The sequence below is a fragment of the Carassius auratus genome, chromosome 45 (assembly GCF_003368295.1).
Source record: "Carassius auratus strain Wakin chromosome 45, ASM336829v1, whole genome shotgun sequence".
Classification (NCBI taxonomy): Eukaryota; Metazoa; Chordata; class Actinopteri; order Cypriniformes; family Cyprinidae; genus Carassius; species Carassius auratus.
In genome coordinates, this window is record NC_039287.1 from 17,775,422 (window position 1) to 17,792,540 (window position 17,119).

The 17,119-nt window shown below is 37.5% G+C and overlaps 1 protein-coding gene across 3 annotated transcripts; it reads left to right on the forward strand.

The window, feature by feature from the left end:
- Positions 1–39: 39 nt before the first annotated feature.
- Positions 40–13,791, forward strand: LOC113063456 (E3 SUMO-protein ligase RanBP2). 3 transcript variants are annotated; one of them, XM_026233876.1, is made up of 8 exons: positions 40–96; positions 4,451–4,607; positions 5,296–5,387; positions 5,480–6,131; positions 10,969–11,114; positions 11,196–11,469; positions 11,548–11,882; positions 12,293–13,791. In XM_026233876.1, exons 3-8 carry the CDS (start codon positions 5,367–5,369, stop codon positions 12,599–12,601), a joined length of 1,737 nt encoding a protein of 578 aa, XP_026089661.1. In that variant the 5' UTR covers positions 40–96; positions 4,451–4,607; positions 5,296–5,366; the 3' UTR covers positions 12,602–13,791. The 3 variants fall into 3 exon arrangements, with proteins under 3 accessions (XP_026089661.1, XP_026089662.1, XP_026089663.1); XM_026233877.1 differs by having other exon boundaries at positions 5,480–5,708; XM_026233878.1 differs by lacking the exons at positions 40–96; positions 4,451–4,607; positions 5,296–5,387 and having other exon boundaries at positions 5,700–5,785; positions 5,874–6,131.
- The last annotated feature ends 3,328 nt before the right edge of the window (positions 13,792–17,119 follow it).

The following is a 17,119-nucleotide window of genomic DNA, read 5'->3' on the forward strand; positions in this document are numbered from 1 at the left end:
GAAGAACGACTGGAGCAGGAGATCAATGATCTGAGGAGGAGAGATGCTGAGCTGGAGCAGCTTTCACACACACAGGATCACATCCAGTTCCTGCAGGTAACACACAGATCTACAAGAACAGGATCATAGTGGACTTGAGCAGATCCTGCTGTTACAGAGACTCAGAGAAACATTTCATAATTGCAGAATGAAACAAAACTTTACTGACATTTCACCTTTTTATTAGATTTTTTCTGATTTCTTGCATCATGGTGAAAGCAGTGCACTCAGTAGTACCAATTCTGGGAAACTTTTATCAAGATCAGATCAGGTGATCTTCACACTTGATACAATTTTTTTTTTTTTTCTGAAATATATGGATCAATTTGACCATGAATACCCCAGACTTAAATTGAAACTGTGCATTAGCAATGCTTCAGAATATCGAAACCAAACATAACCGTGTCTTAAGGGTCCTTTTCAAGTTTCAGTGTCTCTAACTAGGCCTGTCGCGATTAGTCGATAAATCAATTAATCGCATGATTAAATAAAATGAGCTCGATAATTTTTTTCAACAGCGATAATTTCTTTTTTACATTTTTATTAAAAAAAATGTAACATGACATGATGTGGGTTTAGTCTGGAGCGCAGCCTGTGGATTGCCTGTGGTAGAAAACACCTCTGATGGCACAGATGTCCCGGGAATAAAGAGAAAACGTCTCGGTAGAGTGACCAGCTTTGGGAAGCACCTTTCATTTGCTTGAGGATGTTTGCGTCTCAAGTAATATTGCATTGTACTTGCACTCCTGTCTTATTTTAATGACACATAGCATATTTTGCAAGTAACTTTGTTGCCCTTTCTATTGAAATGGACCTACTTTTCGCATCCTTCATTTGGATTCCTCAGCTAAATATGTCTGTAGGAGTGTTAACACATTTGTCAATGCACCCAGTGAGTTAACACACACACACACACATTATTTATATATATATATATATATATAATTATTACCATGCAGCAAAAAATATAAATGAAATGTTTAACTGACAGTATTAGGGGCTGTTCACATGTTGTGCTTAAAAACACGTGGGAAACACTAGGCGCGTTGTTTTCTCCTCCTTTCCAAAGCACCAAGGCAGTTGCACAATATACAACAATAGAATATTTATTTATAAAGCACATTTGAAAACAACCAAGGCTGACCAAAGTGCCATACATAGCAGAGATTATAATGCAGAGCAGTACCGGACAAAAGAAACCACTGAAAAAATAAAAATAAAACAAAAAAATAAAAAAATAAGCATTAATCGTATCAGAATCAATGAGCATCAAAAGCAAGAGAAAACCAAAAATTCTTTAAAGAAGATTTGAAGATGGAAACTGTAGGAGCCAGTCTGATATAGAGAGGCAGACTGTTCCAAAGTTTTGGGCCTGCAGTCCCAAAAGCACGGTCACCTCGTTTTTTAAGCCTGGATCTAGGCATGATGAGAAGACAGTGATCGCTGGATCTCAAAGTACGAGAAGGAGTGTACGGACAGAGCAGATCAGTCAGGTACTGAGGGGCCAAATTGTTAAGAGCTTTATACACAAAAAGTAAAATTTTCTAAATTTTCTAAAGTCTAAATTTAACAGGTAGCCAATGGAGTTTGAATAAAATAGGGGGTTATCGACTCATACTTGCATGTCCCAGTGAGTAGTCTAGCTGCTGCGTTTTGAAGTAGCTGTAGGCGAGAGAGAGAGGACTGAGATAGACCAAAGTAAAGTGAATTACAGTAGTCTAGTCGTGATGTTACGAAGTTGCACTCCTGAGGCGTCGTTGCTAAGCATCCATCAGCCGCGATATCCATTACAACAAGGAGATTTCAGCAATGAATTTCCAACACCGAAAAAACTTGCTGTAACTCTGCTACAAGATTTATTTCTGAAGTAAAAAAAAAAAAAAACTCTGCAGTGTTTGGGTGCACCCCATTTTTCAAAAACAACTGGGAATTTCACCCGAAAGTAATTGATTGAGGTGGTTCTTGTCACATGACCTGATGCGATTGTGTCATTCTGAACAGCTGAGATGTTTTTAACTAGATGCGATGTGGACGGGCCTGAAAAAATTATTCTTCCATTATGTGCATGCATACCGCATTTGAAATAACGAACTTGAGTGCCCAAAAGACGCGATATGTGAACGACCCCTTCATCGTTCAAAATGTTTACTTTTGGTTAACGGTCAATATGAGCATCTCTAACTGGCATACAAACATAATATAACATACAAACATACAAAATTAATTAATTTTAAGCCACACAAAGTCAACATGTTGGAATTTCTTGCTCGGAATCTGACATAAAATAAAATAAAAGTTTATCTTTGAAAAGGTGTACCTGTGTTATTATGCCATTATCATTATATTAGTTGAAACTGGTTAGAATGATAATATAATCGTTTATCGTGATAATTTCTTGGACAATTTATCGTCCAGCAATATTTGTTACCATGACAGGCCTAACCGCTCTCAAGTTAAAAATAATAGTAGTTTCTAGTCCTTTGAGCTGATTTTCCTGAGCACATCTACTCAACCCTTAAGAGGATGTTAAGATAAGTTTTATAATCTAAACTATTTCCTAGAAACTTCACATATAGTGTAAGTAGCAAGTACTCAAATCTATAACTCTGTGATGTAATGAATATGAGAAGAATAAAGCTGATGCTGTGAAAGTGCTGGACTGAGGTGAGTTACTTAAGATAACCCAGCTAACAGGATTGTGTTATAAGAACATTCTCCAAATATTCAGTGTTGGTTTTGGAAATATAAAAAATGTCCAGTTTTCTTGATGCTAGAAGAACGTTTTAAAAGGTATAATGTTCCTCAAACATTCTTTCAATTTAATTTTCATTTGAAATTCAACATTCTTGTAACTATGATTTGTAACTTTCCAAGGACATAAAAATGTCCAATTTCCTTAATGTTAGTAGAGTGTTATTTAACGGTTAGTATTCCTCAAACATACTTTCAGTCATTCAAACACCTGTTTTGAACAAGCAATGAAAATGAAATGAATGAAAGAGAAATGAGGACACAGACTTAAACTTTGTTCAGCCACAGCCTTTGATGAACTGAAGAAAAAAGACATTAAATATCTCAAAATCTGATAAACAACTCCACAAACAGCATTACTAGCCTTACTTACAGTATTACTAACCAGATTGACTTTATTTCTGTCACACGTCTACAGAAGTTCTTATTTAGAATTAATAGAGGTTGAGATGTTGACGTCTTATTGAAAATGTTTCATTTGGCATCACCATCATGGAGATCAGTGTTTTGATTTAGTTGGTCTCTTGACCCTTAACTTTTGTTGCTTCTTTTGCAGCAGTTTTCAGAAAACATTTCTGCATTGAAAAAGCAACTCAACATGTCTGCTTTAGTGACAGACAAATTACTGCATCAAAGTGATTTAGATAAATCAACCATTGTGAACAAAAAAAAAACTTACATTATTGTTGCACATTAGATATTAATGTAATTTTTTGGGAGTGTATAAAAATTTAATTAGAGTCATTAATACTCTCACAGACATCAACATTTGGCATGTGAAAATCAACAATGGCGGCATACTTCATGCCAGTGCACAAAAAACATTAATGGATCCCAGCATGCATTGCTGCAATTATTATTTGTAGTTTTTTTTTTTTTTTTTGTAACCATTGACCATTGTAACCATGAGTGCTGATGTCTAAGTGTGATGTATTCAACTTTCAAATGGTTTTGGACAATCTTACAGAAACCAAAGTGTGTTAAAATTTATTTCACATTTGAGTTTATTATTTCCTTCTCATAAAACATTTAAATTCCAAAAATTAGCAAGACAACGTATAAGACAGTTGTGTAAACTACTTTAAAGCAGTCATTTGCCTGTTATTAAAACAGACATGTTGATCTGCTTCATCAATGTAGAAATTTTTTGTGAAAACACCTGCAATTGCTGCAATAAAAAAACGAGGCTCAAGAGCCCTGATATCCATTATGATGACTTCAAACTAAATATTTCCAACAAGAGGTGAACATCTAAACCTCTGCCAATTGCCAATAAGAACTTATGTAGACGTCTGACTGAAATAAAGTAAATCTGGGTAGTAATAACTATGTAGTAATGTATTTTATCTTCAGTAAATCTAAGGCTGTGGCTAAAGAGAGTTGTTACAAATTAACGTTCCTAGAATGTTGAATTTTAAATCGAAATTATGTAGACAGAACATTTGAGAAGCATCATACCAATTGAAAACGTTCCTCTAACATGAAGAAAACTGGACATTTTTATGTTCCTAGAAGAAACACTGAATATTTGGAGAATGTTCTTGTAACAAAATTCTGTTAACTGGGAAGTAAATTCCACAAGAGCCAAACAAAACTGATGTTCCTGCTGGTTATCAGATTAAGTGTGGAGCTGATGAGTTTTGATTTCTGTTTTCTGTAGAGTTTCCAGTCTCTCTCAGCTCCTCCTGAATCTACAGATGTAAATTATGATTCCTTTAGTTCTCTCTTTTTTGATGGCCTGAGAGAATCTCTCCATCAGCTGATAGACAAACTAGATGATTTCTGCAAAAACGAGCTCAAGAAGATCTCAGACAGAGGTAAATCCCTGGAGATTCATCCATCACCATCATCTCATATCATGGAAAACATCATATTAGAAATGTATTGGGAATAGATGCAGGAATACTTTTATATTGACATATAAGATTTGTATTTATTATATATTTTTTTCTAATAAATATCTTATTGTTTTTAGCATTTTGCCTTAAATTTAATATTACATTAATATTAACATATTAAAAAGCTGTATTATGTGTGTGTGTGTGTGTGTGTGTGTGTGTGTGTGTGTGTGTGTGTGTGTGCGTGCGTGTGCGTGTGCGCAACAACACAGGAGATGTCTGTTTTATAAGTATATGAGAAATTAATGCAAATTAATACGATTAATGCAAATGTGTTTATGGCACAAATCTTACCGACAAAGAGGTTTGAACGCCTCTCCTTAAAATATCCGTCAAAATGGAGTTTTATTTATTTTAAATGTTTGTTGTCAGTGTGAACAGAAGTACTAAATGACATTCATTCAAATTTACAATGTTTATGGCAATGATTGTTGTGAGCATACCTTAAAGTATTTGAGTGAAATATTTATTTTTGGACATTTTTAGATTAGATGGTGTTGGGTAATATGGTAATGTTGTTTTTATGAGAGCATCACCAAAAAGAAAAAGAAAACCAATTGTCTGTACAATACTTAAGACATGCTTAAAAACAGATCATTTGTCTCAGTTGCTACTACAGATCCATCTGTGTACTACAGCCAGTCTTCAGCATATTTTACACATCCTCTACATACTGCAATGGAAGTTACACCAACAAAGGTAGTTGAGGGATTTTTATATAAACACAATATATTACCCCTTACGGTAAAGGGGCAGATAATCAATAAATTATTGTTTGTTTACCTTTGCAGGGCCCTGTAAAAGGGATTAATCGTCAACCTCCACATCAGCTTATGTATGCATGTCAACAATCAACACACACCCCACCTCTCCAATCACCAGAAGTCTTATTTGGCACTCAATTAGGTGCTCAGTTTACAAAGAAAGAGGTTCAGTGGTACTGTGACTCCTGCCTAGCATTGAATGAAGCCTCAGCAACTGAATGTGTTTATTGCAAAGCCCCCTGCAGCACTGAAAAAAGTAATGCAGCATCACAAAGTGGGTTAGGTGCCCTGTTTGGTAAAAAAGATGGACAGTGGGATTGTGACGATTGCCTGGTAAGAAACGAAGGTTCATCTAACCATTGTGTTTCATGTCAGAAAGCAAACCCACATTTTAAAAACAAGACCTTTGCTGTACCATCAGGATCCTCTTTTACATTTAGTTTTGGAAATTCTAGCAGCCAACCTGATGCAACAGGATTTAAAGCCAATTTCAGTCCAGTCCCTGCTTTTCAGTTCAGTACATGTAAGGATAAAGCAGAAAGCTTCAAGTCCTCTGCAACCAAGGCTAAAAGGTCATCAAGCAGTTTTTCATTTTCCATGCCAGCGCCTGTTGGCGAATTTAAGTTTGGCATTGGAAGCCAGTCATCAGTTGGGACTCCTGTCAGCAAAACAACAATAGGTAAGCAATGTCCTGTGACCAATAGTTTACAAGTAAACTGTACCTCTTTGTTTAGCTCATGACTGTCCAACCCTGCTTCAAACACACCTGCCAGCAGTTTTCAAGTAATCCTAAAGATTATGATTACTTGCTTCAGGTGTGTTCTCGGGCTGTGCGATTAATCAAAATCGAATCCCAATCGCGATTTGAGACGTTGCGATTTTGCTAATAACAAAGCCTGCGATGTGGATGCGATATTACTGTGTTCCAGAACATTTGCATGACTGCCAGCCTTGAATGACAGTCTTACTTTCCAATAGAGTGAGCGCACCTCCATTCTCCCCAATCAGCACTGCTCTAACAAACTTCGTAAATGCCCACTTAAAAAAAAAGGAAAGTGGTAGAGAGAAAGAATGTGTCTTTGATTATGGCGTCTGCAGGGTCGATAGTTATGCAAACTAATACTAAAGAAAAACGTTTGTAATATGAGATGAATTGGCTTCGAAATGACAGGCAGTGACCAGCCAGTCATCCGTTGGGACTCCTCTCAGCATAACAAAAAAAAAGGTAACGTTAAAAGAATGGTTCATCGGTTATTTTACGCTCGATGTAATGATGTCGTTGGCGATGACATAAAGGCGTAAAATCTATCAAACATTCAAATAAAGTTAGTAATCATAACTTTAGTCAGTTAAAAACCTCATTATCATGAAATGTTTAAAATTAAGTTTTGCAACAACACACCCAAATACAGTAACAGCAATAATGTGCATATAAGGATTTAAGTCTTGAAGATATAAAGTAAATAAATTAGGTGTCATTAGTGTAGAAACCATGATCCATTTACTATACATAATCCATTAGGAATTATTTGTTTTTTAATAAATGTAAATTTCACCAGATTGCCCTTCATTCAAGCCCTCGGTTTACCTGCGCTCAGTACATAAGCACCAGTGATGTGCGGGTTGATCCGAAAAGAGCGGGTGCCTGCGGTCAACCGCGGTTACGAGTCATCCAAAAATATTTGTTAAGATATTCGGGTCGAGGTCGGTCGGGTCATTTGCAATAAAGATGCCAATTAAACCTTTGTAATTTATATAGTACTAGACATAATTTTAGATACATAGGCCTACACTTTATTGGCTGAATAACTGGCGTGAATAGAGTGACCACCTGTCCCGCTTTACGTTGCACTGTACAGCAATTTTACCTTTGGTCCCCCCTCACGCAAATTGAGCAGCTGTCCCGCTTTTTCATTCAACCCTGCCTAATAAATAAACGTATACGTCCATAGGCATCAGAGTTAGTTCAGAGGAGAGCAATAAAAACGTTAGTCGATAGGCTGATTCGTACGTCAATCAAACTGTTCACTGTTGCATGAACGCCTCCTCAACATCGTCAACAATCTCAAATTGGAGAGCGCGCAGCCATGGCCAGTGTGGCCACAAAAAGAGAAGATGCACTTTTAATAGCGAATGGACCGCAACATATTCTTGGTTAAGACCTGTAGATGATGAAGCAGAGAGAGCTTTTTGCATTTTATGCAAAAGCAGTATTTCTGTGGGACGTGGTGGAGAATACGACGTGTAGCAACATGGTGCATGTGAGTACCACAGAAAAAAAGAACATCATCAAGATTTGCTCATTTAGACACATTCATAATCAAAACTTTAACTGGTTCTTTGTGACAAGCTTTATGTGTGCGGTCATAACGCTTCTTATCCTGTAGGCTATAGCTTATTTAAGTTATTTAATCAATATAAAGGGGCGATACATTTACTACTTAAAAAAAATGCGGGTCGGGTAAAATTTGTTATTTTTATTTTTTTGCGGTCCCAGTTGCGGGCGGGTTAGTTGAAAACGTTGGTCGGGTGCGGGTTGTTTATACCTTGACCCACGCATCACTGATAAGTTCAGAATCAGTTCAGAATCAATCACCAAAAAGAGCCAGTTCGGTTCAGACGTGCTGTGTGTCAGTCTGCTTCACACTGAATCAGGCATGTGCAGTATCATCAGCTCCTCAGTTCTCGAATTGGACGCGTCCGACAGAAACGGTTCTTGGTGAACCAGACTGTGAACCAGACTGTTCCTCTTTTTGTCTCATCTGTGTCTTCAGGAGTTTCCCAAAACTTCTCATAAGCTTATTTTATTACTGGATGAACAGACAGGGTGTTAAGAAAATGGTCTCCTCCATGTGTTTTGCATGCATAGAACAGTCTTCGAAATATAGAGGTGTTTGTGCCAACCACAATGGAAACATCCCCTGTCATGACTGAATCTGGACACACAAGCACAAGTGTTTCTATGGTCTCAGCAACTCCAACTACATCTCCAGTAAACTCAAGCTTCAAGCACATATAGCCATTATATGGATATTCCTTTGCACTGATGGCCCAAATCTCCAGGCACTCAATATAGGTCAAAGGCAGGTGCTTCAGATACTTGTCATAAAAGGAGCGATGCAGTAGGGTAACTTGGGACCCAATATCTAGTAAAGCTTTTGCATAAATGCCCTCAATTTGTACTGAGACAATAGAGCTATGTCCAACTAAACCCTCTGGCAAGTTAGCCTGCTTTTCTGGTAGTATGTCACACTTTGTGGAATGTATCTTCTCCGGAGCATCAGGCCGTTCCTCTACTGAGCCCCTGGAAAGTTTCCCGTCGGCTGTTTTATTTTCAAGAGAAGCTTGTTCACTTTTCTGCGATTTTCTGGGTTTGGACACTCCTGCTGGAAATGACAATCTTCACCACATCTGTAGCAAAATACATCAACACAATACTGAGGTTTGGGAGCTCTCTCCTGCACACATACATATGAGTTTCCAGTAGCTTTCTGGCTGGGGTTCTGGTCTACCTGCTTTGCCACACTTGCTGAAGCAGTCACAGAGGCAGAAAGGAGGCGTGCAACATCAGTCAGGAGACCTTGAAATTCTTTCCTTAGACTCTCTATTGTAGTATCTTGCAGGACTGGTGCAGGCTCTGGCAGTACAGGTACAACTGAGGCTGTAGCACACTCTGCATGCTTACTTATAGCTAAAGATGCAACCTTCTGTACATTCAGTCTTTCATGTATCATCTCCTCTTCTTCTCTTACATCCCGAAGCAACTCAGTAAAGCTGGGAGGAGGCTTGAGTTTGTAAGTCAGTCTTATGCAATGGGCTACGAGGTCATGAGGCAGAGAGACTCTAGCAACTCGATCAATGCATGCTCGGTTAATCTCAATCACTTCAATTCCACCTTTACGATGGACTTCATGCAATAGCTTGTCTAATCTGAGTAAGTAGGCTGATAATTTCTCACCGTTTTGCTGGAATGTATTACGAAACCTCACCAAAAGATCAACTCAGTGTCTGTGGTTCCAAAAGCTGTTTCAAGGGCTTTAAGGTAGTAATTGGAAGTGGCCTGGGGATTAGTGACTCTCAAACCTCTGACAATATCTGATGGTGCCCCTTTAAGACTCTCAGCTACTCTCTGTCTCTTGTCAACATTAGAACACTTCCACTCATCCAACATGTGGGTGGTCTGTTCCACCCAAGCATCATACTCCTCTTCTCCATGTGGAGTGGGTTTCATACCTAAGAACATGCTTAGCTTGGTCCATCTACAGGTGTGGCTTGACATTTTACTAGTGAGGAGATTACATTCACCAGCTTTGTGTTCAGGTCTGGAGCGGTGGGTGGAGCAGAACTATAGGTTAGTAAGCCTGTGACATCAGCTAGTGTCTTCTCTTCATTTGCTAAGAATGACAGCAACTTGAACTGGAAGTCTCATTCACCAGTTACATGAACACTCTGGGTCTCAGTAACATTCACTTTCCAAGGTCCAAACTCATCTCCAACTAGTAACTGTTTAGGTATGTCAGTCTTAGTCATATCATTAATAGTTTAGACTAAAACTAACTGGCTTTTACTGAAATGTTCTACACACCATCCTCTTATTTTACAGGGACTGAAAACTCCAGCCCCATCCAATACCTTATGCATAGTCTCATCAGTAACACCAATAGAAACCATACTAAGCACAAATGCTTTCCTTGCATTAATACCTTTGTCTTCACACCATATAAAAATATGCTCTGACATCATGTGATATTAGTTTTAGATACCCAGAAGAAGAAAAAAAATCTCTGAAACACAAGTGGCTATAGGGCTTTTAAGCTACCTCATTTAACACTTACTTTCCTCTTCTCTCTCTTAGAACATGCTCGCAAAAACAAAACAACAGTAAACTAAATCCCGGACGAGCCCCCACATGTAACCATCCTCCTTAATTCCACTTTTTTCTGGAATTTATCATATGCATGGGGAAATTAATTGGTGGATACTTACTAAAATTTAAAATTAGGATGTATAACTTACACAAAAACTAAAACTTTGGGCATGCGACTCTGGTTAGAGTGTAGAGGGGCCCGGTTAGCATAAAAATAGCTATACTGCGTTTGTTAGTTTTTTTACCAATGCAAAATAAAATGACAGAGAATTCAAATGTTACTCACAACAGGATATTTCAACGCCTCAGAATTTTATAACTCAATAACAAATATGAATTAAAACTAAATATTAATAACAAAAAGGTCTTACACACCAAGAACAATTGAACTGGCCCATATTTCAGAATAAACTGTATTTCTGTACACAAAGAACAGAACACAAACTAATCAATATATAAATTTAGCAGGGTGCTACATACAGACAGACAGACAGTCTCAGAAGAATAATAATAGTAATAAGTTTAAATAGCATTTCAGTAAGTTGGCTTTCTCAAGCAAACCTAATTATTATAAAGTGCTATGTTAAACTGCTGCTGTCAGCATTGATGTAGGCAGGGTAGTGTTTTCATAATTTGTTTATTTCTGCAGATGATAGTTTCACATGGCCAGATAATGGAACTCCAGTCTTTGGGGGAACAGCGACACAAAATGAAGGAGAAAAAACATGCACTGAATCAGAAGAGGAGGGCAGTGATCATGAGGTTCACTTTGAGCCGATCGTCTCTCTGCCTGTGGTGAGTGTTTGCTGTGATGCTGGTAGCTGTGCTCCTTGTGGATCTGGAGAAGTGTGACGTGTGTTGATGTTGCTCCTGCAGGTGGAGGTGAGGTCCAGTCAGGAGGACGAGAAGATCCTGTTCAAAGAAAGAGCCAAACTGTTTCGCTGGGAACACCAGCTCAACCAGTGGATGGAGCGCGGTGTGGGAGACATCAATATCCTCTTCCACCCCGTGAAGAAAAGCTACCGCCTGCTGATGAGGTGTGAGCAGATGCTCGAAGTCTGCGCCAACCACATCATCAGCCCCAGCATCGAGCTAAAGCCCATGAACACCTCGGCTAATGCGCTGGTGTGGAAAGCAAACAATTACTCAGGTACAGGCCTCGCTTCTCACCTCACACACATCACCCTGCTGCCGGTATCTTCATGTCTATAAGTTTGTTCACACACAGAGGGGGACAGTAAAGTTGAGCAGCTGGCAGCCAGGTTCAAGACTCCAGAGCTGGCCGAGTCCTTCAGACGAGCGTTCACCGACTGCCAGAGCCATATGCCTCAGACTGACGCCACTCAGATATCTGCCGCCGAGGCACTTTCTCGAGACTCCAACCCTGTGGTGTTCCTCGACATCACCATAGATGAAGAGCATGCTGGGAGAGTCGTCATAGAGCTCTTCGCTCACATCGTGCCCAGAACTGCAGAGAACTTCCGGGTTCTTTGTACGGGAGAGAAGGGCTTTGGTTACCGCCAGTCCACCTTCCACAGGATCATCCCGGACTTTATGTGTCAGGTTAGGACACAATGAAAACACCATGAATATTCCTTTACATCAATACCTTAACTGGAAATAAATTCTTAATGTCAAAGCAATCATTACAGCAATTTTCACCTATAAAATCAACAAATAATGCACATCTGTCAATAATGCCCAAGTTATTTGTCACATTCTGTTCATTTGTTCAATTAACAGTTGTGTCCAAAGCAGCTGAGGAGCGGGATTATTATTATTACTACAATGAAAGCCCTAAAAAACATTTATGTTACTTGAAAAATAAACATCAACTGAAATGAAATATGAAAAACATTATTATCAATTTCAGATAGTTTTCATTTAAGTTGAATTACTAAATTAACTAAAACTAAACAAATTGATGTAATAAACATGAATAAAAACTGTTTATTTAAAAAACTGTATCTCAGGGTGGTGATATCACCAACAAGAATGGGACGGGAGGAAAATCCATCTATGGAGAGAGGTTTGAGGATGAGAGCTTCGAGGTGAGGCATACAGGGCCGGGGCTGCTGTCTATGGTCAACCGCGGCAGAGACACCAACAGCTCTCAGTTCTTCATCATCCTCAAGAAATCAGAGCACTTGGACTTCAAGCATGTGGCCTTCGGATTTGTCAAAGATGGCATGGATGTGGTGAGGAGAATCGCAGAGCTGGGCACTAAAGATGGGAAACCCACAAAAACCATCACCATCTCAGACTGTGGACAGATTATTTGAGTTGTACTACATAAACTACTGTTCATCATGTTTGAGACTGTTACCTGAGCTCTTGTTAAATCACGGGTCCATTCTTCGTACATCACTTAATACATCTGAGATGAACAGATCTATTAATCCTGATAACTGATCTCTGGCTAATTTGGTTCTTCAAACTAGTTAGCGGAGTTGATTAAATATCTGGATTAAATTGTCTGAGATTGTTCCATGATCAGTAATGCAATGATTGACTGGCGTAAAGGCAGCAATGTAATGACATCATACAATAAAGATAAAGGAAACAGCCCAGCCAGTAAAACGACAGAATTTCTAATACATAAATAGATTATGTTCTAAGCGATTCATTATTATTTTGAACATAATTAGAAGTTTTCTAGCATTTGTACAGGCTTTGCATTTCCCAGTGTCAAGAGCATTGTAATGAATTCATTTAATTTTGAAGCAGATTCGTTACATAAGGCTATATTAAGACATAACTTACTTTTTAGTTAATGATGTATCATAAAAGCTTTTTAAAATTCAAGAAGCGAGTATGCATCTCCTGCATTAAAGCTCACCATTCAAATGAATACATGGCTCAGACAAACTGCACATAAATGTGTGCATGACTGTAATAAAATTGTAAGATAATTATTTCTTTACAAATAAATCTCTCAATAAGTAAAACTGGTTTAATTATTTTCAGAATAATTGTAACAGACAGACTTTTAGTGTCGTCTCCACTTAAAATGAGACAATCGAATTCTGTTTATGTGAAATAAGCCGCTCACGACCAGGTTTGAGTTCATGGACCCATTCCAATGACAACTCTGGGATCAATTCCAAAGAACTGAACAATCTTGAATCATGTCAAACAGCCAACAATAAAATCCAGCTAAGTGAGTAATCCATGTATGAAGAATGGACCCCTGAAGTTGTGTATGCAGTGGTTTTAATGTTTGTATGTTTAATGCTTCTGGATCAATTAAAAGCAAAGCTGCTTTATTTTACCTTTTAGTTTAGACAAATGTTTCAAAAAAACTGGTAACAAGCATATAAATTACCTTTAACTAGCCAGCAGCAAGATCAGGGCTAATATATTCATTTGTGTTCAGTAAATGCGCCCTTTATTAGCTAGTTTCATCTACATTTTGATTTTTACTTCAAAGATTTGACCTACATGAAACGGATAAAACTGTTGCATTTTCTAAGACCGTGTTGTCTGTTTTTGGAGAAGGCTAATAAAATATATTGCATACTGTAAGCTCCCTTGTATACTATTGTCTGATGTCTGTAGCATTGGATGTTTTACCAATCCACATCGATTTGATCCCAATACAACCATTTGTTGCTGGTAAAATAAATACATAAAATCGATGGACATCAACTGCTGGTCTTAATTTAATCTGACAAGATAAAACGTGTTAGAATTTGTGATTTTACCCTTTTAAATTCTCCTCCCATGCAGAGACAGTGCAGAATGGGCAGCAATCATTCAGGCACACATAAATAAATAAAATAAAGATTAACATAAATGACAAAAAGATACCTGGCAAGACAAAACCTTAAACCCTAACCTTAAAGTGAAAGCATGAAAATAACAAAACACACATGGAAAATCTAATTTCATTTTAAAATCTAAGAAATTAAATTATTCGTAGCTTTTTAGAAACCCAGCTCTCTCAGGCGACTGTGCAGAAAGGACAGAAGAGAAGCAAAGACAGAGTGTTAATATTTACACTTAAGTCAGAAGATTAAAGGGAAAGATGCTTAGATATACAGGCAGGCAAGTCAAATCACATTACATTTTGGTGTAACTCTATATATGAAACATAATACTTTCCATACCTTTTTACTACAAGATGTCCATTTTTAGTATTAATCTCCTCTCATTTTTTGGAGCATATAAGTGGAAGTCAATTATAAGTTTAAAGCAAGATAAAGCTACACAAATACACACAAAAAAGGCATTAACCTGCAGCATATACATCACACTACTGATCAAAAGTAAATCACAGACATTGCAGACAAAAATGCATGAGAAAATCTTGCATTCCTGATCTCCCCCTGTGATGTCACTGTAAATGGAAGTACCCTTCCTAATGGGAAATGGAGGCTTTAAAAATGGCAGGTGGGTTTGGCAGTTGAGAGTGGGCCCACAAAGTAAGATAATGTTTTAAATGTATATGTTAGTTTGGGCATGAGAAATAAACTGTTACCATTTGTAAATGAGTTTGGTGTGACGACAAACAAAAAGAAAAGAAAAGTGTATAAACAAAGGGCCACAAAGGGCATATTTCAACACATAAACTGGAAAATAACCACACAACTATCATATCTGAGGTTATTTTGCTGACATCTAGTTTGTTTGTGTGTGTAATGGTGGAAACTGTTCATGTGTGTACGTGCACTTTAGCAGTCCTTTGAAGTAAAGTCATAGGTCACAGTCCATCTGTGATACCACCTATTGTCAAAACAAAAAATACATGATGAAATAACAGAAACTGGGTTTTAATTACTTTAAAAAACATTCAAAATACAAAAATATTTGCACCCTTGGTAAATAAGAACAAAAAAGGCTGTGAAAATTAATCTGCATTGTTAATCATTTTGATCTTTTATTTGAAAAAATCACCAAAATAAATTGTCCTTTCATTGGATAATAAGGATTTAAAATGGGGAAAATATCATTATGAAATAAAGGTTTCAAATACTCATTGGACACAATTATTGGCACCCCTTAGAAATTCTTATGAGTAAAATATCTCTGTAGTATATTAACATTAATATTCACAATTATGAGCACTCCAACATGATTATAAACATGAAATCATCCAGCCATTGCTTCCTGTTTCACAGAAATATAAAGAGGAGGGAAAACAAATCCCAAATTCCCTTAATCATCCATCAAAATTAGAAAAACCAAAGAATATATTTCTGATGTCCAGCAAAAGATGATTGAGCTTCACAGATTGGTGAAGTGGCTTTAAGAAAAGAGCTAGAGCAGTGACAATTCCCATTTCCACCATCAGGACAATAATTAAGAGTTTCCAATCAACAGAAAATGTTATGAATCTGCCTGGAAGAGGATGTGTGTCTATATTGTCCTAATGCATGGTGAGGAGGAGAGTTTGAGTAGCTAAAGACTCTCCAGTGGTCACAGCTGGAGAACTGGCGAAAATAGATGAGTCTCTGGTTCAGAAAACTTTTTTAAAAATTGTCAAACAGAACCTACATCACCACATGTTGTTTGGGAGGGTTTCAAGAAAAATTCTCCTAGCTCATCCAAAAACAAACTAAAGCATCTTCAGTTATCAGACACGACTGGAACTTCAAATGGGACTGGCTTCTATGATCAGATGAAACTAAAAATGAGCTTTTTAGCAGCAAACACTCAAGATGGGTTAGGGTTAGGGGTTTGGTGAACACAGAGAAAAAAGTACCCCATGTGTACAGTGAATATACAGCTGTATTTTTGATGTTGTGGGCCTATATTTCTGCTGGAGGTCCTGGACATCTTGTTTAGACACATGGCATCTTTGATTATATCAAATACCAACAGATAAAAAATCAAAACCAAGCTTCTGCTACAGCCTTCCAGTCCTGACCTGAACCCTACAGAACATGAGAGGAGTGAACTGAAGAGGAGAAGCTGGGAATCTATAGGGTCTGGAGTGATTCTGGGTGAAGGAATGGTCTCTGATCTCTTGTGAGGTGTTCTCTAACCTCATCAGGCATTATAGGAGACAGTTTTGAGCTGTTAAACTGGCAAATGGAGGTTTCAAAAAGTATTCAATAAAAGGGTGCCGTTAATTGTGGTCAATGTATATTAGAGAAAATTTTTTATTTCATAATGATATTTCCCCCCATTTTAAATTCATATTATCCAATGAAAGGATACATTTTCATGAATTTTTTTAATAAAAGATCAATGCAGATGAATTTTCACAGCCTTCTTTGATCATATTTACCAAGGGTGCCAATATTTTTGGCCACGACTGTGTGTGTGTGTGTGTATATATATATATATATATATATATACAGTGGGGCTTGAAAGTTTGGGCACCCTTTGTAGAATCTAGGAAAATGCGAGTAATTTTCAAAAAATAAGAGAGGTCATACTAAATGCATGTTATATTTTATTTAGTACTGTCCTGAGTAAGCTATTGTACATAAAAGATATTAAGATATTATTTAGTCCACAAGACAAAAAAAAATCTGAAATCATTAAAATAACCCCACTCAAAAGTTTGGGAACCCTTGGTTCTTAATACTGTGTTCTGTTACCTGATGATCCTTGACTGTCTTTCTGTTTTGTGATGGTTGTGCATGAGTCCCTTGTTTGTTCTGAACAGTTAAACTGAGCAGCGTTCTTCAGAAAAATCATTAAGGTCCTGCAGATTCTTCAGTTTTCCAGCATCTTTGCATATTTGAACCCTTTCCAGCAGTGACTTTATGATTCTGAGATACACCTTATCACACTGAGGACATTTGAGGGACTCAAACACAACTATTAAAAAAGATTCAAACATTCACTGA